The sequence below is a fragment of the Typha angustifolia genome, chromosome 12, assembly GCF_048772165.1.
Source record: "Typha angustifolia cultivar Huaian chromosome 12, ASM4877216v1, whole genome shotgun sequence".
NCBI classification, from domain to species: Eukaryota; Viridiplantae; Streptophyta; class Magnoliopsida; order Poales; family Typhaceae; genus Typha; species Typha angustifolia.
This window is the reverse complement of record NC_133250.1, coordinates 7,194,783-7,219,558: the sequence shown is the minus strand read 5'-3', so window position 1 is coordinate 7,219,558 and position 24,776 is coordinate 7,194,783. Positions and strand designations below refer to the sequence as shown.

Here is a 24,776-nt window from a genome sequence, read left to right as displayed (position 1 = left end):
CCTAACAAGGTCACCAAGCCTCTAGTCTGATGAGCAGCCATATGCCTTTTTGTAATACTTTTTAACTACATGACAATGGTCCACGAACCTTCCCTAAAAAAACATAGACAAAAAAATCAAACGTATTAGTAGAGAAAGGTGGCTGCTCAAAAAATTGGATACACATGAAACCTACAAGTCAACTAAGCTAGTAAAGCAAGCAAAATACGATTTACTACCCATCACCTCCATCAGCTAATGCACTTGTTCAGATAATATTCGTACAACCAATTGAAACATCAATAAATTGATAAATTGCGTGTAACAAAGCAAAAGAATAGAAGGATTTATTAATTGTTTGAAGCATGAATCATCATTAGAGTGTATCTGTCGGAATTCCAAACACAGACCCAAAAAGAACTGACTAAACAAAATCAACTAACGGAGTATTAGACTCTATCAAAGAGAGACGAATAACTAGTGACAATCCTTTGATTTCCTCTCCTCATATGTGAGAGCTTCTTCAAGTTAAACCTGCAATGTAAACCAAACCAAAATTGGTTATGGTACAAGACCAAGACTTCAACTGCTTCCTGGCTTAGATGCTTCAATCACTTAGATCGTACCTCTTGTGCTCATTGGGAGGTTCTTTGGAAGATTTCACTGGACTTGGGTCTGCATGAATTGCACCTTCTTGTTCAACTCTTCCATGTCATCTGGTTCAATTTCGTGTAACAAAGCAAAAGAATAGAAGGATTTATTAATTGTTTGAAGCATGAATCATCATTAGAGTTGTATCTGTCGGAATTCCAAACACAGACCCAAAAAGAACTGACTAAACAAAATCGACTAACAGAGTATTAGACTCCATCAAAGAGAGACGAATAACTAGTGACAATCCTTTGATTTCTTCTCCTCATATGTGAGCTTCTTAAAGTTAAACCTGCAATGTAAACCAAACCAAATTGGTTATGGTACAAGGCCAAGACTTCAACTGCTTCCTGGCTTAGATGCCTCAATCACTTAGATCGTACCTCTTGTGCTCATTGGGAGGTTCTTTGGAAGATTTCACTGGACTTGGGCCTGCATGAATTGCACCTTCTTGTTCAACTCTTCCATGTCATCTGGTTCAATTTCCTTCTTAATTTATTCACTGAAATGGGTCTGGTACTTTTCAGGTTCATCCTCCATCAGAGTCTGGAAGGAAGAGCAGACACTGGAACTATGTCACTGTTGCTCAGTACATGATCAAACTTTCACAGAACCATGACATAATGAAGACCTTTCTTGATTTAGAAGAAACACAATTTCTTGTTTCGTTTTCTCGACCTATACCATAAGACTAAATTAATAGCATGATTTAAAAGTGAACTTTTATGTGCCTTCAGAGCAGCAACTAAAAGCAGAATATGGATCAGAATGCATAAGCAAAGTGACGAGTAAGATACAAACAATTGAACAATTATGATGAACCCTCATGTCAGAAGCAACATGACCACCAAATATGTACTTGCGGTGAACCTCGGCATCAAGTTGCTTGCCATTCTTCTTAAACCCAGCAAACCTCTTATCACTGTCTGGAATATCGATACCACCATCTAATGCTCCCTGCAGTCAACAAAAGGAAGTTAGCTAAGCACATGAACTAATAAGACAAATTGCTAATTATAATTCTTCAAAATATATCTCATTTAGCCATGAAAGGATAGAAGGTTCATACAAAATACTAATGGTTGGCCAACATTAACAAATCAAAAGATGATCTGGACATAGTAATCAAAAGATGATCTGGACATAGTAATCAAAGTTATATCTAGACTAAATCTAAAATAAATAAATAAATATATATATATATATTAATTATTTAATGTCTCCATTGGTTAACCGACAGTTTTGGGTATTACTGTAAAGTAAGAACTCTGCAAATCAAATGGTGTGGGACATAATGTAACTAGCAAAAGCCCAGATAGAAACAAGAAATTATAAATTTTGTGGACACCAAGTTACTTCACAGATGGACGTATTTCCTGCGACTGATTTTCAATATCAAATGATATTATCTCATTTACTTTTAACATACAAGTTATCTAGAATTATTCAGGAAACAGAAGACCCATTACCACGATAATAAGTAGAGCACTAAATGATATTTGAATATTTCAGAGTAGAAAAGGTTCTTTAAGATTAAGACAAGGAAGCAGTAGCATAAAAAGAAATTATGAGAAACAGAAGAAAGAACAGCTAAACAAAAGAGGATAAGAGGGATATGAAAAAAGTCAAAAACACAAACATATCTTGCTACTGAGAAGCAAGAACTGCACTCCAAAGAGGTCTTGAGGAAAACCACTAAAGAATGTGTTCCCAAAGGAAAGATGCAAGCAATGTATGTAATGGGCCAGATCACCAGGTAATAGTTGCATGATCTTCTAATATCAAGTTTACAACCCACTGTGCTCCATTGATGTTTGTCACTATATCATTTCTTAAGTCTCTCCAATGGTGATTAAAGAAAACTTTAATATATATAATCTCTATTACTATCATTTTAACTGATAAATTAGTTTTACAGTACAAAAATCACTTGGATAACCTAAACCACTATTCTCCCGGAGATATTAGGTAAACTATTAAAGAAAGAAAAGAGAGCTGGGAGCATAATACTTCCAACTAAATATTCAATATTTACCTTTTCTTTTAAAGGTTATCCATTGCTAAATTCTTAAAAGTAATTTTCGAGGCATGTAATAAGCAATTGATCCTACAACATATGTCATCTCTCTTGTTAGAAAGATTCATCAAGTAATTGTCAAATAGCAGTTCCATAATTAGATGCACAAGAAAGATTGTTGAGTTGACTATGAGAAAAGAACTTAGTTAACCCTTGGGAGTGCCAAAGACAAGATTTCCAGTAGTAGTCCTGACAAGGCCAACATCAAGGAGAGAACAGAAAGGCTCCTGCTTTGTGCGGGTTCAACAGAAAAGTCTTCTCCAGTAGCCTATGGGGAAGTCAATCAGACATGTAAGCCAACTAGAAACAGACCACAGATGAGCTAGGCCTGCTGTAAACGTGGAATTTAGATGGAAACCTCAACATTCCCCTCATATTCCTGGTCCATTTCAAGCATCTTCAAGACACGGCATGCCACGAGAAGCCCCGTGCAGTAAGCTACGTGTCAGAACACAAACCATTAGATTGCAAATAAAGTTTACCAGCATGTGCAAAAGATGCAAACTAAGTGATATTCTTAACAATGCATGACTGACTACCTGCAGCATATTTTCTCCAAACTTAACTTCTGCATCCTCTCTTACTAGAGAGATATTACCTACTACACCCTATGTTTTTTTTACTATCTAAAATGGCACTGGTTTATAGATCATACAACACTAACAGTTAGGAGATTGTATAATATCTGTTCGACAATCACAAATTATTGTCTTAACTCTTAAGTGACTCAAAAATGATGAAAAATTAGCATGAGAGTCAGGAGATTGTTGAAGTTAGTATCCTGGTAGCAAGAAATCAGTACAACGGGAGAACAATGTAATAGCCACATTAGGTTTCCCTATTGATGTGTTGCAATGCAACCCTAATATGATGACGAGAGACAGTCATCATCATCGCGGTCATCAACGTTGGCAATTACCACTCAATTATGCAGGCGTCACAGAGACCTGCATTCATGCACTGCACAAGAACCCATCCATTGGCTCAAAAGAACTGCATCCTATATAGTTGATTGATATGTTTCCAGTGAAGCAATTTAGCATTCATTTACTTGCAAATATAGTAGTACAGAATCTTCACACAAAAATCAGGAGTATCAGACAACATCATACATATAGCATTTGTCTCCAAAGCTAGTGATAACAAGATAGAAGGCTACAACAAGTTATTGACAAAATATTAAAGAAAGAAAAACATGAGAGGTCTGAAAATCTATTATTTTATTAAATGGAAGTTGAATGCTAAGTTCCACATTAATGGCCAAGGCAAGGATAAGGGCACCACTATGATTATTAGATAAGAAGTAAAACTTAAAGTAAAATATATACATGAGATCCACTTTGACTTGCCCACTTCTAACTGCACATACAAGATTGTGATTGCCTTGCAAGTGGCTTTTGAACCATAAACACTTCCTCTCGAGTTAGATTAGATGAAGACTAACAGTGAAGAGGGCCAGCAAGGTCTGAAACTAGCCTTGAATCTCGAGTGGTTCCAAGCATGTGGCTGTACATCCTCCAAAAATTTAAATTCTACGATCTGCAATGCATCCAGCAAATCAAATTCATGTGTTTCATCTCGATGTCAAACTATGAATGGAACTGTGAAACAGTCCAGATTAACTCTGGATCTCGACATACTGTAGCAAGTTTACTAGCACATAAAAGGGTACAGGAGCTAGAGAAATACAAATATTCACATATAACAATATCATAAAGAATAAAGATCGAAAGAATTCAATAGAGAATGGAAAAGGATAAAAGAAATTCAGAACTTCAATGAGAAACGAAAAGGAGAACTTCAATGAAAGTTACATAGACATGCCTGAGGCAAAAAACTACAGCTCCTGTTCCCAGTCCCTACCCCGTCTTCCTACCAATAGGTGCCTGATCTTCCTGCATTTAGTTATTCTAAATGCATCAATGTAAGCAGATATCCTCAAAATTAAAATGTAAGATTCCTCCTCATTACACAAAGGAAAATTTGGACAGGACATGTAAAATTATAACCTGAAGCATCTGTTGATATATCCACTGCATCCTTGAATGACTTCCAGCAGCTTGCTGCCCGAACTGGCTAAATTATAAGTGTAGATACTTTTCAGAAAATGCTTCAAGTATAATTGTTAGTAGAACTCAAAACACATAAGCGATATGGTATAGACCTGTAATGTATTTACAGACTGCAGCTGGTTGGCAATATGATGTTGGTGATTAGGATGCAGTCCAAAGTGGCTACCGAATGATAAGTAATTTGGATTAACTTCTTCCTAAAAAAGATTAGCATAATAACAAAAAAATAAGCATGTACAATATTGTATCATATCTTTCCTAAAGACGCGTACAAAAAAATGATAAATTGACAACCATAAGATCAGCGCCTCCATATGTCCTGATATGTGTGCCATGATGTGAAACAGTTGAAGATGAATGAAAGGCATTGGTTCGACTCCCATTGGATGATGCCCTCAAAGTTTCCTATTTGTAGAACATCTAAAGCCTTGTTATAATCAATAAGAAGGTCAATTAGAAAATGAATTGAAATAACTTCAACAAATTACCTTATTCTGGCTTTCAGTTAACATTGTCTCCATGTTTGTCTCTTTCCTTTTTTTGGGAGGACGCCCTCTACGCTTTGCAGGCAAAGAATTGGGAACCTTGTTTCCCTCAAAGATATCCTGCTGTGCATGGGCATTAAAGTCGTCACTCTGAATTGACCTCTCAAATGGTAAAAGTCTCCTTTGCAATTCTCGACATATGTCATCGTCTAAAAGAGACATTTGCACTTCATTTATTAATTTCAAAGTAAGTTGATACTTCTCATCAGATACCATGCCAACCTCAACAAGGCGAAGACAGCGCATAGAGAGATAATCATAACGCTCCATTTGGTTATTACTTGCAACATCTTCTAAAGAGATATCCAAAGTGTGCAACTGCTTAAAATCTCTCCTCCATCGATATAGTACATAACGACACGGAATCTCATACACTTTTTGCAGCTTCAGTACAGATAATGCATGACGACACAAAATGCCATTGAACTGGAAAGATCCACAGTTACATTGCACCTCAAATTCCTCTGAACTATGTACAACCTCATAACTCTTGTTCATTAAAATTCCACCCCCTTCAGTAAAAGCACACTCTTTGACTTCAAATGTAGAGATCGAGCCATCTATCTTTGCTAGCAAAGCATGACAGTTAAGAGTTGCTTTCAGCTCATCCTGAAATTTTCTGAAAATGTTCAGTGTATATAATTTGGATAGCTGCTCTTCCATAGGAAATTTTGACACAAGTACTCGGTTTATGTTGAATGACTCAAAATCCGCATGGGCTTCCATTTCATACTTTCTCTGTGCATGGATCAAATAAATATCAAGATAACACTTTAATGTAGTTTTTGGAGTAATAGACCCCTCAAAAAAGCTACTCAAACTCTTTTGATGTTGGACAGTAGACAACCCTGCCCAGAAAGTATCCTTCAGAAAAGCAGGGACCCACAAATGCCGATTTTCATACAAATATTGAAGCCATTCATGACCTTGAAGCCCAAACCTGTCTATCAAATTTCTCCATCTTTCATCAAATTCAATGTCTTTTAAAGAGTCATATACTGCATTCTTCAATTCCTTTTTAACTGTTTTATACTCTGTAGTTCCTCTAAACTTGTCCAAGATACTTCTCATTATATGCCATAGGCAGATGCGATGACGAACTTTTGGAAAAATTACCCCGATTGCAGCACGAAGAGTCACAGACTCATCAGTAATTATGGCAGTAGGAGCGCATCCTAACATACATGTCTGCCATGCCTTCAATAGCCATAAGTGACTTTCAGTGCTTTCATCGGAAAGTAAACCACAACCCAGCAAAACTAACTGACCATGATGATTCACTCCAACAAATATAACAAGAGGAACATCAAAGTTATTTCTTAAGCAGGTTGTATCAACACAAACAACATCATTAAAATATTGATATGCTGCTCTAGACCTGGAATCAGCCCAAAAAACATTCCTTGCATGACCTTCTACATCAAAATCTATCAAGTAAAAAAAGTTTGGCTGCTTAGCCTGCATTTGTGCAAAAAACTGATGTAAAGCTTCACTTCCACCCACTCCAAGCTTTATTTGCCCCACTTCAACAGAGTCTGTGTATTCCTTATCGCCATAAGATGAATCTTCATGTCCAGCTCTTTGTACAACAGGATCTTTAGTCATTCCACTAGACATCTTCTTATAGCATCTCAAGAAGCGCGCTGCCGAAGGACTTACTGGATGATTGTGTTCGAGATGAGCTTCTATCAAATGCAATAAACCATCACCCCACAGTTTCGCAATAATCATGGCTTGACAATTTGTCTTTGCAGTAGGCCTCGACAGGTAGCACGCATTTCCCCGTCCCTTTCCACCTTTGGTGCATACAAGTACTAGCCGGCGACAAAGTCCATAGGTTGTAAAAGATGACTTTTTAACAGCTACACCAAATCCCACATGCAGAGCATATCTCTTGTAAAAAGTAACAACTTCATCATAAGTTTTAAACACCATCCCCACCTTAGGTGTTCTATCATCATCTCCTCCCGATATTTTGCAAACTTCATCTGCCTTAGAATTGTTATCCTTTCTATCATCATCATCAGTGCCCTCGATGGCAAGCACTTCTTTATCGCCATTTACAGCAACGCTCTTTGGAGATTCAGGAAGCATATTCTGAAAACATGGAAAGACTGAAGTCAACATAGAAAAGGGCCAGAACTATTGTGACCACGAAATGTAGATGTTGAGAGCACAATGCCAGGAGAGCTAGGAACAAGATCAAAAGGTAGTCTTTGAATACCCACCAGACCAATTTCACCATCACCAGAGGCTACACCATCATCCAGCCCATCTTCTCATAATCCTTGTAAAAACAAGTACCACCTTTTGCCAAACTTAATCTTCTGTTCTAATCAAATCTCCTTTCTAAGCCAGTGTGTTGAAACATTACTGGAAATGGATAAAAAATTGAATACATGAATGGCAAGTAACACAAGCAAGGCATACGCCAGGACTCAAATAAATTAAATAGCATGGTCCGAGCACAGAAATAAAAAAATGTGGCACCAACAAACAAAATCATGTCAAAAGTCCAAACTCATGACTGATTGAAACACAAAGCAACTGTCAACAACTCTAAGCAATTACTACAACTTGTGTGCTAATCTACATCAAATATAAAATTATGAACGCAATAGATGACAATAGAAAGAAAGAAAAATTCTGAATGGCACCAAAAGTTATCAACTTTATCACAAATAGCAATGCATTGCCGGTTGACTTAGTTGCTCTGTTAAGAAAAACCAAATTCAAATTGGATTGGGCGTCAAAAGAACCTGTTTTTTACGATAAAAAATCAGCCAATGCAAGCAAGAGAGAGATACCTACAGAGAAGAGCTAGAGTTGCATATAAAATGGCCCTCACTTAAAATAGAGCAGAATAATGGAGAATCTTTTTCAATTAAAAAGAATTACTAACATTCATAGGACATAATTTGTAATTATTTTAAGTATTACGTAAATATATATGTGAGAAAGTAGGCATCCACAAGCAAATCGAGTCCGCCTTGAACAAAGATCAAATTCTCGCATACTCCTAAGATGTCCGATATGGTAAAATCACAGCTGATCTTTGTGAGAATTTAATTTGAGTCATGGTAATATCACATCTAAGAAACAAAAGAATTTGACCTTGGCGACAGCGGAAGCTAACCGCGAAGGGAGGGGGGCTCTCAAAGTGAAAGTCAAGCTCGAGGTAGAGAGGCGGAGGCAGACCTTGGCGACGGCCGAGAGACGGTGGCTTGGCGGCGGCGGAGGAGAGGCGGAGCTTGGTGACGAAGGTAGAGAGAAGCTCAAACGGAGCTTGGCGGAGAAGCAGAGACGGAGGTTGGTGAAGAGGTAGTGGCTTGGCGATGGAGGAGATGAAGGGGGTGTAGCTCGTGGTGGCTAGGGCTAGAGATGAAAGATGAATAGACGTCGGGATGAAGAAAGAGTGAGACAGAGAGTTAGAGCCTTGAATGAAAACGGGAGCTGAGGCCTCAACCCGACCCATTATTAACAGCCTAATTGGTGAGATTCTAACAGTAGCCGGGTAGGCCATATAAATATATAATAATTAAAATTATTATTTATAATTTATGTATCTGAATTCAGATATTTTATACAAACCCGACCTACATCCGAATCTGAATTGCTATCCAAGTGGGGTAGAATTTTTCAACATGAATCTGATCCGAATCAAATTGCGAGTTAGGGTTCCACGGCGAGCCAACACCGGCAGTGGCCACGGGTGGTGAATGGCGGCGACAGGAGAAACCTATATCTAATAGCAAAAATAGATAAATAAATATAAAAATTCAAGGTAGAGGAAAAGAAACCCTAACAGAACGAGGGCAGCAAGAAAGGAACTCCAATTTGATTCCTTTGTGTCTATCCAGATTAGCTTCATTTCCAGCCAAACTTGATCACGAGGAGGTTTGTTTACGCTCCTCTCGATTAGAGTTTAAACAACTCAAACTAGATTTCATCGAGATTCAATTATAAACTCGATTGTTCTTAGAGATCAGCCTTACCTCGAACGTAGGATGAAAGAAAACAAAACAACTTGATTACAGCAACTATGCTAGAAATCTATTTAAAACCAAGATTGGAAAGAACTCGGCTTTGAACAAACATGACTAGATTACATGGGCATAACAACAATCAAAGCCCGATTAATCAAATCAATCTGCAGCAAAATTAATCAAACCACCTCTGCTTTCCTGTCATGCATTATATCATACAGTACATTGTGCATGGACATTATATCATAAGAACTTCACAGAACCGATCTAAAACATCAATAATACGGAAACTGGATCCAAGTCCAACACAACAAAAGTAGAAGATAATTTATCAGATTGATCAGGCATGAAGCAAGATTAGAGTGTATTGTCGGAATTCCGAACACCAAGACCCAAAAAAGATCTAATTTAACAAAAATGACAGACTATCCGAGAATTGGACTCTGCAAAAGGAAGGAAGAAACAATGACATAACTAGCAACAATTCTGGCGACAATTTCACTCGTCGTCTTCATCCTCATCGTAGTCACCTGCACCAGCAGATGAGTTGAGGGCATTTAACCGTTCAATGAGCTTAGCTTTCCTCTCCTCATATGTGAGCTTCTTCAAGTTAAACCTGACATGTAAACAAAAAAGTAGTTATTATACAAGGCCAAAACTTCAGTTACATCCTAGCTTGGATGCTTCAATCACACTTGGTCCCAGGCTTGCAGCATAAGGATTGATAGTACCTCTTGTGCTCTTTTGGAGGTTCTTTGGTAGATTTCTTGAGACTTGGGTCTGCACGAATTGCAGCATGCACCTTCTTGTACAGCTCTTCCATATCATCTGGTTCAACTCCCCTCTTAATATATTCACTGAAATGGGTCTGGTACTTTTCAGGTTCATCCTCCATCAGAGTCTGGATGGAAAAGCAGAAACCCGAACTATGTCAATGCTGTTATTTGCAAGACTAAATTTTCACACAATACCATACAAGTGCCAAGAATATAGGTTTGAGGGATGAATATGGATGAGGAATAAATTCTACAGTGCAATCCAATTAAATGATAGCAAATACAAGTTTCACATGATGAGCATAAAAGGATAAAACATAATTATTTCTTGCAAAATGATTTTAAAAAAATTGGGTGTCCCAGTGGAAAATTCTAACAACCTAGAGGGAGATGTACAGTCATAGCTTCATTTTTTAAGAGGTAGTTTCCAAGACTTAGAACCCGTCATCTTAAAGAGTTTAAGATGCAAAGAGCAAGCTTTGCCATTGCAATGTGATTATTTCTAACCATGGTTCACCGTATTAACCGATCCCGATATGGATCGGTCAATCCGGATCGAGATCAGCCAATCCATATCAGGATCCGCCAAACTCAATCCCGGTCCAAGTCCGATCCGAACTATTTCTCTTTCACTCTTTCTTTTCACTCTCTCTTACTCTTTTTCTTTTTTTTACTCTTTCTTTCTTTTTTTCTCTCCTTACATATAATTATTGTTTCTCTTACGGAGAGATCTAACTCCGGTAAATTCCGACAAACTCCAGTATATAATTTTTTAATTAATTTTTTTATTTCTCTCTCATTTTTTTCACTTCTTCCACTCTCTCCCTTTTTCTTCTTTTTCTTCTTCTTTATTGCATCATGAATTTTTTTTATTTTCTTCCACTCACTCTTTTTTTAATCTCTTCTTTTTTTATTGCACTACATGTTTTTTTTCTTTTCTTACTTTTAGTAAGTTTTTTCTAAATTTTTAGAAGTTTTCCTGCATTTTTAAAATAATATTTAGAATTTAATGTAAGTAACCTAGATGACCGATACGGCCAACACGTATCATTTTTTCGGAAGACCAATCCCGATTTTTCGAACCTTATTTCTAACAAACTAATTTTGGAACTTACTGCAATTGTCAAAATTAAAACCAAAATAGAGAACTTTTTTGATATAAATGATAACCCTATACATTTTTCCTTCCTCTCAACCTATAGTAGAAGACTTCATTAAGTACACGATATGAAGTAAAATAGTGTTTAGACCTTCAAAACAGCAAGTGAAAGCTAGAATATGCATCAGAATACAGTAGCAAAATGAAAATTAAGCTCAAACAGAAGAAATAAAATGGCTAACCCTCATGTAAGAGGCAATATGACCACCAAAGATGTACTTGCGGTGAACCTCTGCATCGAGTTGTTTGTCATCCTTTTTAAAACCAGCAAACCTTTTATCACTGTGAGGAATATCAAGACCACCATCTAATGCTCCCTGAACTCAATAACACAAAGTTAGTTAATCACAAGGACTAATATAACAAATTACAAATCAAATGTTCAGAATTATCTATCATTCATCCACGACTACGGGTGTCACCAAGCCAAAAATGATTGATTATATTCAGCTCAAAATAAATTTGATCAAATTAGAACACGAGCTAAGCTAGAAAATAGAGCTAAATTCTAGCACGTGTTCAGATTTGAAAGAATTTGAACCAACTCATCGTCAGCTCATTTGGCTTGTTTAGCTTAACCAATCATGTCAAGTACATTATAACTTAACTTTCTTAGGTGGTAACTCAGCTCAAGGAGCTCAATTCACCTAGACCAAGTAGTGACTAGAAGAGATATTAATTAATAATCAATTTCAACCATTCCATTTGAATATGAAGACTATATATACTTATTTATTTTATTTATATAAATCATTCAAGCTATATTGAGGCAAACATGAATGAGCTAAGCTTTGCACATGTTCGGCTAGTTTATAGTCCGAGCAAAACTCATGTTCAACTAATTTATCTAATGAGCTAGTCAACCTCAATCAAAATTTTACGCCAAACACGAGCTGTTCACGAACAACAAGCTCCATTGATAGCCATAGCCATGACAAGATAGAAGGTTTATACTTTTCAATAAAACTTATTTAATGTCCCCAGTGCTTAACCGATAGTTTTGGGAATTACAATCAGGTATAAACTCTGCAAATCAAAAGGTGCGGTCCTAACATAACTAGCAAAAGTCCTGATAAAACAAAACAATATAAATTTAGTGGACATCAAATTACTTCACATATGGACAGATTTCCTGCAACTGATTTTGAACATCAAATTGTTTTTTTTTTACTATAAAGCACAGTTTATCTATAATTATTCAGGAATCATAAGACCCACCACCACAGCAATTAGAGCACTAAATGATATTTGAATATTTCAGAAAGAAAAGGATCCTTAAGGTTAAAACAAGCAGTAATAAAAACAGAATTGGTGAGATACAGAACAAGAACAGCATAACCAAGAGGCTATGAGGGAGATGAAAAAATACAAAAATATGCTGCTATTAAGAAGCAAGATCTGCACTCCAAAGAGGTAAGAGGAAAACCACTGAAGAACATGTCTGCCAAGGAAAGATGAGACAATATCTGTAATGGGCCAGATAACCAAGTAATATGCATGACTAGTAACTTCACATGTTTACAACCCACTGTGCTCCGTCAATGTTTGTCACTATATCTTTTCTCAAGTCTCTCCCACGGTGATTAGAAAAGACTTTAATATATAATCCATTTTACTATCATTACAACAGATAAACTAGTTTTACAGTACAATAATCACCTGTATAAATTCACTCTTCTCCTGGTAATATTAGGTGAACTCTTGCGAAATAAAGGAGAGATTTAGGAGCATAAATTCATAATGCTTCCAAAACAGAGATGTCATATTCTCCTTTTCTTTCTCGAAGTTATCCCCTCGTTAGATTCTTCATAAGTTAATTGAGGCATGCAATAAGCAATTAATTCTTGCAATATAGGCCATATCTATTGTTAGAAAGATTCATGAAAGTGTCAAAAATCAGTTCCTTGAAAGAGATTCAGGAAAGGCCCAATTTAGTTCATTCTCTCATTAGGGAACAGCTTGAAAAATGAAAATGTCCTCAGTTCCTTGATTCATTCCGTGGTGCGAAATTCATCTTTGGCTAAACAATCATTTGGTGTGACATTTTCGATTTTATACTTAGCAATACCAAAAAACTGCCGAATTCAATTAGAGAAAGGAAATATGTCAAACCTTGAGGGCACCAAAGACACGATTTCCAGTTGTAGTCCTGACAAGGCCAACATCAAGGAGAGCACGGAAAGGTCTGCGGCTTTCTGCAGGTTCAACAGAAAAGTCTTCTCCAGTAGCCTGCAGGGAAGTTATTTATAAATATTATCCAACTACAAAGGGACCAAAGCTGCACATATGGAATTTAGATGGATACCTCAACATTCCCCTCATATTCCTCATCCATCTCAAGCATCTTCAAGACACGGCGTGCCACGAGAAGCCCCGTGCAGTAAGCTATGTGTCGCAACATAAACTATTATATTACGAATAAAGTTTACCAACATGTGCAAAAGATGCGCACAGAATGATATTATTAAAAATGCATGACTGACTACCTGCAGCATAATTGGTGAGACCCACTTCTAGACCATAGCGAGGTAACTCATGAGAATAAGCAGCTGCAAGGACCAAATCACCAGCAATACTTGCAGAAATGATTTGTGCAGTAATGTCCTTGTTGGTCTACACAAATTGTTAGTTAAGACTAAAACTGATTTACCAATTGTGAGTTCATCATATAAAAGCATCAAAGGTTTCCAATCAAAAAACTTCAGGATACAAATCGGACGACGAATCTGTACTTGGGCGTATTATATTTGTTCTTATCCTGGTTAATAAGTCTAATCCTTGCCCGGTAATCGGTCTTCCCCTCTGCATACACATAAAAAAAATAAAGAATAAATAACAAAAATCATTATAATAACACATAACGTGTGGTAAGTGTGGTGGTCATACGTCTCCTTCTCTTGAACTTGACTTGAAAACGCTTAAAGTATGCCCTACTCTTCTGGGACTTGACGAAAACCTAAAACACACGTAACAGCACTTGAATTAGAACGTAAGCACGAAAACAAGAGATCTTACATAAAAGCCAGAAGCTTTGCAAAACAAATACATAAATAGAGCCCCAAAGAATGATCTTTCTTCCCCAACCAAACTATATGTACCATGGAGATCGATTCCATTAGAACCAACACAAAGAAACAGAATAATGCAGTTAACATTGTGAAAAACTTACCTGAGCCGCAGAATAAGTACGACATTATCACAACAAACAGCATGAGACGAATCAAAGATCCAGAATCAAAGATCCAGAATCAAACAAGAAATTTCCAGGGAAAAAAGAGATCCGAGAGAGTTGAGAGAAGGCTTACCATCTCCGCGCTGTTCTCTCTTCGGTGCTGCCTTAGCCGGGTCCGAAGGCGAGAAGAAAAGGAGTGTTTTATAACGGCGCCGCGGTATAAAACCCTAATAGCTAAGATAGACGGCCGAGATTGAATTTCTCACGTGATCGCGGCGAGGGAAGAAGTTGGAGAGTTTGCATTTCTTTTGGGTTTTTTAAGAAAAATATGATAATTTTATAAATTAGCGATTATTTAAAAATATATATAAAAAAAAACTCTAGGAAGCCATCAACTCATATATATATATATATATATATATATATATATATATATATATATATATATATATATACCTAAAACCTAAATATCTACCCATGTTAGCAAGCCAATCAGCGAAATTAGTCTCACGAATATGTGTTTAACTACACAATTATAATAATTGCTAGTTAAATTTAAAATATCATTTATGATGGATTCCACCGACCATAGAGTCAGAGAAGTACCCCTGACGATGTTGATTAGAAGAAAAGAATCAAACTTTAAATATATATTGGTAAAATTTTTATCCTTAAAAAATAAGAGTATCTCCCTCATAGCTAAGCTATCAAAATTAATCTATATTTCTCACACTTGACCCCTACAAAAATAAGATAACAGTTAGCTTGTCGAACCACAAATAATCCATCCGAATTAATTTTAAGAGTTAAATACATTTTACCTTCTTGTATTTATGTCCAAAATCACTTTACCCCCATATACTTCAAAAAGTCTCAAGTCAGTCCTCACACTTATGACTAAACTAAAATCATTAGTTTTTCCATTAAACTTAATAGAATATTATCAAAATGACCAAAATACCACTATCATGTTTGTTACAGAAGACTTATAGATTTTGATATAATGTAGCAAAATTACAAAAATAGTCGTGGTACTCGGTTAAATATAATAGAAAAACTAACAATCTCAATTTAGTCATAAGTATAAGAACTGATTTGATATTTTTTAAAGTATAGGGGCTAAAGTGATTTTAGATATAAGTACAAGGAGGTAAAATATATTTAACCCTAATCTTACTGTAGTTCGAAGAAGGAGGCTTTCGACGAACTAGAAATACCAAGTTGGGGTGGGTTTGTAAATCTAGCAGAAAAGTTTGAAAATATTTATTTGTTAAGAATAAGGAACAACTCCAACACTTTTTAATTTTTGTTGCTCATTTTTTAAGACTACCTTATTACAATATTTTCATATTTGCTAGAAAGTAATAGCAATAAGTGCTCTCATCTAAGACTTAGTCTTTGCATTGAGATCATGACTCTCTAGAAGTCAGAAACCACTAACTCACTCATCCCAAAAATTATGAGTAACATCAAAATTAACTCTCAAAAGATTTCATAAAGTATGGAATCAAAATTAACTCTTAACAGAACTCATAAAGTATGGGTCATCCTTCTAGGGAAAAATACTTTCATCCAAAACTTAGTCTTTGCATTGAGATCATGACTCTCTAGAAGTCAAAAACCACTAACCCACTCATCCCAAATATTATGAGTAACATCAAAATTAACTCTCAACAGATTTCATAAAGTATGGAATCAAAATTAACTCTTAAGAGAACTCAGAAAGTATGGGTCATCCTTCTAGGAAAAAATAAGTAGGGGACGATTTCCACCTCCAAGAAATAAAGAGGGCAAAGAGCATTAGTAACCAGATTTAGGCTATTGAGATAAGTCTTGGTAGAGTTTTTTTCCCGACAGATTTTCCAAAGAAACATTATGATTTTGAAAGGAATTTTAAGATGCTAGAGAATTTTCCAACCTTCCCATTCAATTTTCCTACCCTCAGAATAATAGATAAGATTATAGGCAAACTTGGACGAGGCATTTCCCAAGGCTACAACTTTCAAATTTAAATATCATTTTTTTTCCTAAGGTGGATAATAATACTCATAATTCTACCACCCAAAACTAAATCAAAATAGTTACAAATCAAGTCAATGTTTCACACCCCATTCAGAATAATGTTGGACACATAAGCAATGGAATTTCTGATTTCCATATTAATATAGGTAGGTCATTTATCTAAATGGATGATCGAGATCCAAGAGTCACGCCACATATTTGTAGCCATAAACAAACCCTTCTTAATCTCATTCATAGCCATAAGCAAAAGGCATCAAATTAAAAAAAGCTTATTGGCTTCTAGTAATACCAAGGATGAGAAATCACATACCTACAACAGCCACCTTAGCCCAAAGTTTGTCAGTACTATTTAACACATGCAAAAAAAATTTAGCAAACAAAAAATATCGTATAGTGAGCAACTCTCTAATAGCTAGACCATATTCACATTTAGATTTAGTGATATTATCCAAACTAATAAGCTATTTTCATATAGAAATTTTTGAGAAATCTTAGTAATACGATCAACAACCGCCAAAGGGGTCCAAGTAGATGCCATAAGAAGAACAGGCATAAAATTAAGGACCAAGTTAATGAGAACAACTTATGAGAGAAAATTCTAAAGGTCTTTTATTGTGAGATGCTTAGGCGAGATTTTTCAACCCAAATACTTAAAAGGAAGGTACCAGCTTGCATGTTTAGGATGTGGGAGAAGAAAACCTGTCCAAGTCATTAATCCTATCAAAAGCAAAAACCTCATATTTTATTTAATTTATCCTAAGGTTTGTAATTTTCTTATAGGTATCAAAAACAGTAATAAGTGATCTACAAGAGCTCATGCAAGCTTAAATAATCATTAAGAGGTCATTATCATACATCATATGAATAATTTAAATGTTAACGATAATTTGCAAGGGAACAAGTTCACTCACAGAAGTCGCGTCATTCATAAGGCCAATAAAAATCTCAGAGATAATAAAACAAATAAGGTGAAGCAGGGTCACCCTTTCGAATTCTTCTCTCCCCTTTGAGCTAGCTGGACGGACAATCATTAATCAAGGAAGCAAAGATAGCAGATGAGATATAAGCTTTTATCCAACCTACAAATTTATAATAGAAGTTCATTTTGATTAACACTATGGAAATAGCTTTCTAACTTAATCGGTCATAAACTTTCTCCATATCAACTTTAATCATAATATACTTCCTTTTACAAACAGAGGAATTAATAAATTTTACAATTTCATGAGCATTTGCAATATTATCATGAATATGCTTCCCTGTGACAAACGCAGTTTGCTCAGAACTGATAAGATCCGAAAGCAAGGGCTTGATCATATTTGCTAATAATCTAGCAAAAATCTTATAATTGACATTACAGAGAGATATAGGCTTGAAATATGTGACCTTGACCAAGTTCCCCGCTTTTAAAATAAAATCAATAAAAGTTTAACCCCAAGGAAAATGAAATGAAACCACATTTTGAAAATAAACAAGCGAATTTACCAACTCATCACTCACATTATCCCAAAATTTTTTGTAAATATCCGAATGAAAACCATCAGAACCAAGAGATTTCCCCGTCGACATAGATCCTAAGACGTTTCTCACTTCAGTCAGGAAAAAAGGTCTAAGCGATTCATCATAGTAGGAGTTATTTATATAATGGAGCTCTGGTCAGTGATCTCGGGTCTCTTGTACCTGAGCCTCCTTACTCGAGAGCTTGGTATAAAAATTAACACAGACATGCACAATATCATTATAAGCAATTACAATAGCATCATTATGATCACAATCTTAGATATAAATGTCATCCCACCTTAATAGAAATATGAAAGAATCTAGTGTTATCATCACCATCAAGAATCCATTTAATGTGAATTTTTACTTCACCATTTCAAATTAATTTATCTAAGCAAAGCAACATAGTTTCTATTCAAAATAGACAGTTGAGTACTATCATCAATGGAAAGCGGTATATTACTCTCCTGCCTCTCTAATTCAGTAATAGCTTTCTTAACCTTGTCTAGCTAAACCTCAACACCGCCTAAACAAGTTTTATTCCATTTTAAAAGTTTTTTTTGGACAAAACTTATTACCAAAAGAAAGAAGAAGAAAGGTAGAAGAGGAGGCCGAACGAATGAATTTACGAAAGCTTAAGACTAACAAAAGAAAGCGAAAAAGGTCGACCACCAACTTTATCCTCAGAAAGCTTAAATACATTTTACACCCCCACTAAAAATTATTTTACCTCTGTACAATATTATAAACCAAACCATCCCTTGCACTTAAAGTAACACTATTAATATTTTCAATCCAACTTAGCCACACAAAAAACTCATCTATCATCCCCTACAAACATTTACATTTCATCTCATCAATCTAAATCAAACATTTCCTTCCTCGCTCAAGCTCCCCTCGGCTATAATCTCAACCTCCATCAATGACTAATGGTCATAACCATCTCTTCCTCACATAAACTGATACGAACCAGATCAGATCGGATCACATCAAAGGTATATTAGGCTCAATTATCAATTGGTATCATAACTTATCATTTGGTATCAAAGCTTATCAATCTGGTACCATGTTGTCATCGACACCTAGCAAGTACACGAACTGGCTCTACGATCTCTATCTCCTCTAATGGCTTCGATAGAACCGATCCAACGATCTCATGATATCCAATCCGCTCCCTTAGTAATAAAACATGAAAGACATGATGCACTCTCGACCCCTCCGACAGCTTCAAACGAAATGCAACCGGACCAATACGCTCCAACACCCGAAACGGACCACAGTAGTGATGTACTAACTTTTAGTGTAAAGGAGGAGAAGTTGTTGTAAAAGAGGAAGGTTAAAAGCTAAAAGATGCCAACCAAAGACTTGGGCGGTGGAAGAAGGGAAGTGGGAGAGGGCGCTAATGGCTAGAGACAAGTAGAGGAGGAGATAAAGGCCAAAGCCAATTCCAATATCATCATCATCATATTTCAATTAGGGGTTTCCTCCACATATATATAGAGGCTCATCCTAGGGACTCATCAACTAAATTAAACAACTCAAACAAATCCTAACAAATCAACAACTAAGTTAAAACCCTAACAAACCAACTAAACCAATCTTCCTTATCTTCTCTGATTAACTCTCGGATTAAGCTTTCATTTTATCATAGATAGATTCCGAATCTAGAGAAGTAATGAATATCAAAGTTGTATATCTGGAGGTTGGCGACCTTATCCAATTGGTTTGATATTATTTGGACATGTGTACAATATTCTAAGAATATTTTTCTGAAACTACATAGAGCTGGATTTAGCTAATTAAATAAAATCCTAACCTACTAAAACTCTAACTAAACCAAATAACCAAATAAGATAATTAAACTCAATCCATTGAGCCTAATCTCCCTTTGATGTGATCCGATCTGATCCGGTTCATATCATAAACCCCCACCTAACAATGGGAAAAAAAAAACCTTAGCAATCAACCCCTCTTCTTTTTGTTTCTTTTTTTTGATAAAATTGGCAATTAATACCTCGAAGAGAACCAAATTTCAAGTATCGAATGAGATACTTGAAATATCCCTATACACCAAACTATGACATTTAGAGGGTATAGAACCCACTCAAAGAGCTGCAAAACCCTATTCCCATCCTTTGTTAGCTAACTAGTTAGCCATAGGATTAGCTTTCCTAAAATAGTGAAAAGGGGCACATGAATCAAAAAAGAAAAAAAAATATCAAATACAATTATGGGTGTCAAAATAAATGAGTAGCTCGGGATCGACTCGGGCTCGATTCAAGCTAAGCTAAGCTTGCACTTATTTTGATACTCAATTTAAATTCTGAGCCGAGCCTAACTTGAAGCTGGCTCGATCAGGCTCGGCCCAATAGCCTCGTTTACACCCTACTTGTCTTCTCTTATTTTTCATCCAATATAATGTAAAATAGTCACACCTACTTACAAAGAAGGATGTGCTATTCTCCTACATTGTATATGAGTCTGCCCCGTCCCATCTCGTCTAAGTTGTGTCAGCTTAGTAGACTATTTCCACCACCAACTCTCGCATTCAATTCCTCTTCGCTTCCTCCGACGCCACCTTCTCATTCTCTCTCTCCTATGACAAAAAAAATACTTAAAAAGGAGAGTTTGCTTAGTAGGCTGGATTTACTTTTTCTTCGTGCCATTTTGGAGAAATAAAAAGAGAGTAAACAAAGAGTAGGTTTTAATGAAAAATGGTGTTCTCACCGCTTTCACATCCTCCTCCTACTCATCCAGCCTCCTTCTCCTTCAACAAGCTATCGCAGCCGTCGACTCCGCCTTCAACCTCCTCGTCTGACCTCCTCCTTCAGCAAGTCATTGTCGCCACCTCCTCCTCCTTCAGCCTACTCCTCATTCGACAAGCTATCGTCGCAACCTCTTCTTCTAATTAGGCTCGGCTCTGGCTCAAACTGGCTTAACTCAAGCTCAACTCAATTTGAGCTGAACCAAGCCTAAAAATCAAACTAGGCTCGGTTGAGCCCGACCTAGAGTCAGTTCACTCAACCTTGGCTTGTTTACCACCCTAGATACAATGTGTTTGATTTGCCAAGATATAAGAGCTTATTGACACAAGACTTTGACCAAAATTTTAGAATCCACTTTAAACCTAATGATTTTCAAGTCTTTCTCATTAGCAATAGTGAGTGCCCTTCTGGTAGCCTCCGCTTCACCTTGGAGAAGGCTCGCTGCCAAGATATTGTTAGAACATAGACAGAAGAGATAATCTAAGAATTCAGACCAACCACTATGATTATAGCATGCAAAGCCTGAAATTGAAAATGGAATGTGTAACCTAGAGCTCCCCCTCCCTCTAACACAGCACAATAACCCTAGAGCAACCTCTACTAGCAACTGTCTCGGCACGCCATTGTGAGCCCAATTTGCTAGCAAATTTCAAGGCATTAGTAGCATCAGTCCTAGTTTTAAGCAAAATAAATAACTTAGGGTTAAATAAAAACTTATCTCTTTGTGTTAATTTATAGTGTCTTTTTTGGCCATACCTCTATATTTCTATGAGACTATCATCATTAATCACCGACTTGGTTGGCCAGCTTCATCGGCATACTATCCCTCGAACCCATTTTTCGCTTAGAATAAGACTCAGGGGCTTTCTTCTTAGCCTTCTTATGCATGAACTTTCGAGTACCAGCTCCATAATCCTCTCTAGATTTTATCTTGGAACTAAATTTCCTATCACCCACATCCATGTTTGCCTCCTCTCGCTCATCCTTGGAAAGCTCAATAGGCCTCTCCTCTAAGTAGATTGTCTTTGAATGACTCTCTTAGAACGACATGGACTACCTACTCAGTCAACACCTCATGGTCGTCTTTGGCAATCTCCCCTAACACTAAGTTAGATCTTTCTAGAGGCAGACAAATGCCCACCCTTTGTAATATGGGGCTTTGGATTAGCAGCCATGTTTGTCGAAATAGTAAGACAAGCTATGGGTTTAAGATAGGTGGGAATAATAAAATGACTTGACCCAGCCAGATTTCTCCTAATTGTAGGCTTCATATTTATTTTAATTTTTCCCTGATCAAGGTGCCACCATTTGTGGAGTCCGCCCGCATAGCGCTGGTCTCAACCCACACCTAGTCAAATCGAGTGAGCTTACACCAACATCCTTCACTTTAATTGATTTAGGTGTCAAACTTTGCTTAATCTTTAGTCTTGAGCTTAGAACATCTCCTAAGAGTATTTCCTAGTGTGTCGATATAATATGACACTATTACTCAAGTTTTTCTGAAATAATCCTTTTAACTCACCACTTCCACGTAGTAGTCTAGTCCCAATATTTGTGATGAAAGGTTGAAAATCAAATGGCTTCATATGTAAAGGAACTATATGAGATGATCCGTTGGATGAACTCCACCTCATTAAATAGTTACCTCATCTAATTAGGATTTGAAGTGTTTTTTTTAACTTGATGTGAGATGGCTTCGAGACCCCAAGTAGAAAGGTAATGATATAGGCAAGCATGGAGGCTTGTGTTTCATTTCGAGATGTGCAAAAAAATTTTGATTATTTTTGTGCGTTACGAGGGAACAACCTATTGCGCTTAATACTCGCATGGATAAAGTATGTATTGGTTAGTTAGCTTGTCCATTGGAGAAAAGTTTATAAGAGAGATTTTTATTTTAGAGATTTTGACTTTTGTAGTACATTTATGAGTATAGATTTGCACTCTTTGTTTGAATTTGGAGATGGGTCTAGTATATGATACTACGATTTTTTTCTTGGTTGATAAATTTTCACATAAATCTTACATCCTTGATTTACTTAGATATTTTTTATAGTTTAGACTAAGCTGTACACAATACTATTGTAAGCAATATATAGGTCTGCCTTAATTAGCGAATCTATATATTGAAAAGGGCTAGCTCTTTTATCTAGTCTATAATTATTGAAAATATTTGATAATATTGATGGAGCAAATGTAAGATCTTTAATGCAGATAGAGGAATGCTTAAACTCGAGGTGATGATCAAGTTGATATACAAATACTTTACTCCGAGATCGTTATATATATATACATATATGATGCTTTTGGATAGAGATATAGTAGTTATTAAAATCTTCTCTTAATTGAATAGACTTTTGAGAAATAATGCGTTGAGAGCATCCTAATTAGGATAAGGATGACCTATTCTAATTGAATAAAAATAATATTTCTCACTCGTCTTTCATGTGGTATCAATCTCTAAAAATAAAGAATAATCTATAAAAAAAAATAAAGCATGGACCACTAAGATTCATCTTAATAAAGAAAAATAACTATCTGAAATCATAGTTTAATTAATTATGATACATCTCATTCAACATAGTTTATTCTTAAACCATTAAATGTATATAATGAATCATCAGGTCTAACGCTGGCAACATGTCTAGCCATAATATTAGTAAGGTTTAGTGCATGTGCTATGCTAATAATTACTTGGCACAGAAAATTAAATAATTTCTTTTCTTTTAAGAAAATATAATTATATAATATATAATAGTTTTGAAAATTGGTTTTAAATTTGATTTGCAAAGTGAAAAATATAATAAAGTCAATAAATGATAGAGCTCCAAAAAAAATAAACAAGTGACAAGTAAGTACATATTTAAGTATATATTCAATAAATCATCCTCGTTCAATTCATGTCATAAAAGTATCAAGTTAGCCATTCTTAAAATACTTCCATTCGAATGCAGATATAAATGCAAATCAAATTATCATTATAAGCATATCATGCTCTCTCCATAGAAGGTGGTATGCAATACGATAGGGATATTAGGCACCCTATTGTCTAGCATGCACCAGTTCATCTTATAACATTACATTTTTTAGTGCTCCAAAACACAAATGTTCAACTATCTTACAATGACATTGCCCTTATCTCACGAACACATATGTCATAGCATCTATTGGTCATAGCATGCTCCCGCACTCAAATACACGACATGCTTAAAATGCCTTATGACTTACCCACTACGGCTAATAATATCACATTTTGCAAATGACATATAGTAAAATTTATAACATATACATTGCCACGCACTACATGACTATATATCCACACTGCGAAGCATTACATAAATATTATTAGCACTATCACACACTATATAGTTATATATCTGCACTATCACATATTGTCATATATTATATAGTTATATATCTATATCGTCATGTATTACATGACTATATATCCACACTGTAATACATTTATAAGTTCACATTTATTCTTAATGCTGATATATGGATTATTTTAAACCCGCATTTGTAATAAAAAAATATATATTTTTAAAATATATATATTATTAGTACCATTTCACACCTTATCAAATGTATTTTCGTTATTTGGTATAAAACATTACTAATTCCCTATACGAATTCACTATTCTCTAATACTTTTATATTACTTTTATGTTACATCAAATATAATTATTAATACTTATATAAAAGTTGAACTAAACAATATAATAGCTTATTCTGATGTTAACTTCCTTATACTAATTTGAACTAAATTCGTTTAGGGGATGAATAAAGCCGACTTGAATTTTTTTTTTTCTAAGGTTGAGTAGAATGATATTTCGCAAAAGGAGGCATCATTAATCCAAGAATAGCATCCAAATATTTAATGCATTTCTATCTAGCAGAATGACCTTTTTTTTTAAATAGAGAGCTATATTAAGCTTTCGCCCAGCTAAGCTGAGGAGGTGCCAGCCAATTTTGCAAATGAATGCGGGCATACAGTTTTGCTTGATTGTATCTATTTGATTAGCACGACAAATTATGTTGCAGTACTAAGAGCTACCTATTAAAAAAACCCTAA

General features: G+C 35.7%; 3 protein-coding genes across 26 annotated transcripts; all 3 read right to left on the bottom strand.

The window, feature by feature from the left end:
• Window positions 1-301: 301 nt before the first annotated feature.
• On the bottom strand, window positions 302-8,807 carry LOC140771891 (protein FAR1-RELATED SEQUENCE 6-like). 24 transcript variants are annotated; one of them, XM_073113695.1, is made up of 14 exons: window positions 8,439-8,807; window positions 7,553-7,697; window positions 5,268-7,421; window positions 5,074-5,184; window positions 4,872-4,976; window positions 4,717-4,779; window positions 4,532-4,602; window positions 4,036-4,246; window positions 3,066-3,145; window positions 2,859-2,975; window positions 1,014-1,587; window positions 801-922; window positions 606-695; window positions 302-513 (listed from the first exon to the last, which is right to left on the bottom strand). In XM_073113695.1, the coding sequence occupies exons 3-7, from the start codon at window positions 7,416-7,418 to the stop codon at window positions 4,567-4,569; spliced, it is 2,466 nt and encodes an 821-aa protein (XP_072969796.1). In that variant the 5' UTR covers window positions 7,419-7,421; window positions 7,553-7,697; window positions 8,439-8,807; the 3' UTR covers window positions 302-513; window positions 606-695; window positions 801-922; window positions 1,014-1,587; window positions 2,859-2,975; window positions 3,066-3,145; window positions 4,036-4,246; window positions 4,532-4,566. The 24 variants fall into 24 exon arrangements, with proteins under 24 accessions (XP_072969796.1, XP_072969799.1, XP_072969792.1 ...); XM_073113698.1 differs by having other exon boundaries at window positions 834-922; XM_073113691.1 differs by having other exon boundaries at window positions 606-922; window positions 1,014-1,308; window positions 1,432-1,587.
• LOC140772044 (large ribosomal subunit protein uL18-like) lies at window positions 1,354-4,221 on the bottom strand. Its single transcript, XM_073113930.1, has 4 exons — window positions 4,152-4,221; window positions 3,066-3,145; window positions 2,859-2,975; window positions 1,354-1,587 (listed from the first exon to the last, which is right to left on the bottom strand). The coding sequence occupies exons 1-4, from the start codon at window positions 4,219-4,221 to the stop codon at window positions 1,354-1,356; spliced, it is 501 nt and encodes a 166-aa protein (XP_072970031.1).
• Window positions 8,808-9,627: 820 nt separating the features above from the next.
• On the bottom strand, window positions 9,628-14,662 carry LOC140772395 (large ribosomal subunit protein uL18-like). The gene is made up of 9 exons (XM_073114451.1): window positions 14,551-14,662; window positions 14,132-14,201; window positions 13,956-14,047; window positions 13,732-13,858; window positions 13,551-13,630; window positions 13,358-13,474; window positions 11,428-11,562; window positions 10,042-10,211; window positions 9,628-9,926 (listed from the first exon to the last, which is right to left on the bottom strand). Exons 1-9 carry the CDS (start codon window positions 14,551-14,553, stop codon window positions 9,809-9,811), a joined length of 912 nt encoding a protein of 303 aa, XP_072970552.1. The 5' UTR covers window positions 14,554-14,662; the 3' UTR covers window positions 9,628-9,808.
• Between the last annotated feature and the right edge of the window lie 10,114 nt (window positions 14,663-24,776).

What these genes read in the sequence shown, in the direction of transcription:
- LOC140772044 (XM_073113930.1), bottom strand. Translation starts at nt 4,221, where the DNA reads ATGTACAGCCACATGCTTGGAACCACTCGAGATTCAAGGCTAGTTTCA. An exon ending in AATATGAGGGGAATGTTGAG is followed by an intron (nt 2,976 to 3,065) that starts GTTTCCATCTAA and finishes ACTTCCCCATAG; the next exon opens with GCTACTGGAGAAGACTTTTC. An exon ending in TGTCTTTGGCACTCCCAAGG is followed by an intron (nt 1,588 to 2,858) that starts GTTAACTAAGTT and finishes TGTTGACTGCAG; the next exon opens with GGAGCATTAGATGGTGGTAT.
- LOC140772395 (XM_073114451.1), bottom strand. An exon ending in TCTCACCAATTATGCTGCAG is followed by an intron (nt 13,631 to 13,731) that starts GTAGTCAGTCAT and finishes TGCGACACATAG; the next exon opens with CTTACTGCACGGGGCTTCTC. An exon ending in AATATGAGGGGAATGTTGAG is followed by an intron (nt 13,475 to 13,550) that starts GTATCCATCTAA and finishes ACTTCCCTGCAG; the next exon opens with GCTACTGGAGAAGACTTTTC.
- LOC140771891 (XM_073113690.1), bottom strand. Translation starts at nt 7,418, where the DNA reads ATGCTTCCTGAATCTCCAAAGAGCGTTGCTGTAAATGGCGATAAAGAA. An exon ending in TAACTGAAAGCCAGAATAAG is followed by an intron (nt 5,185 to 5,267) that starts GTAATTTGTTGA and finishes TTCTACAAATAG; the next exon opens with GAAACTTTGAGGGCATCATC. An exon ending in AGTCTGTAAATACATTACAG is followed by an intron (nt 4,780 to 4,871) that starts GTCTATACCATA and finishes TAATTTAGCCAG; the next exon opens with TTCGGGCAGCAAGCTGCTGG.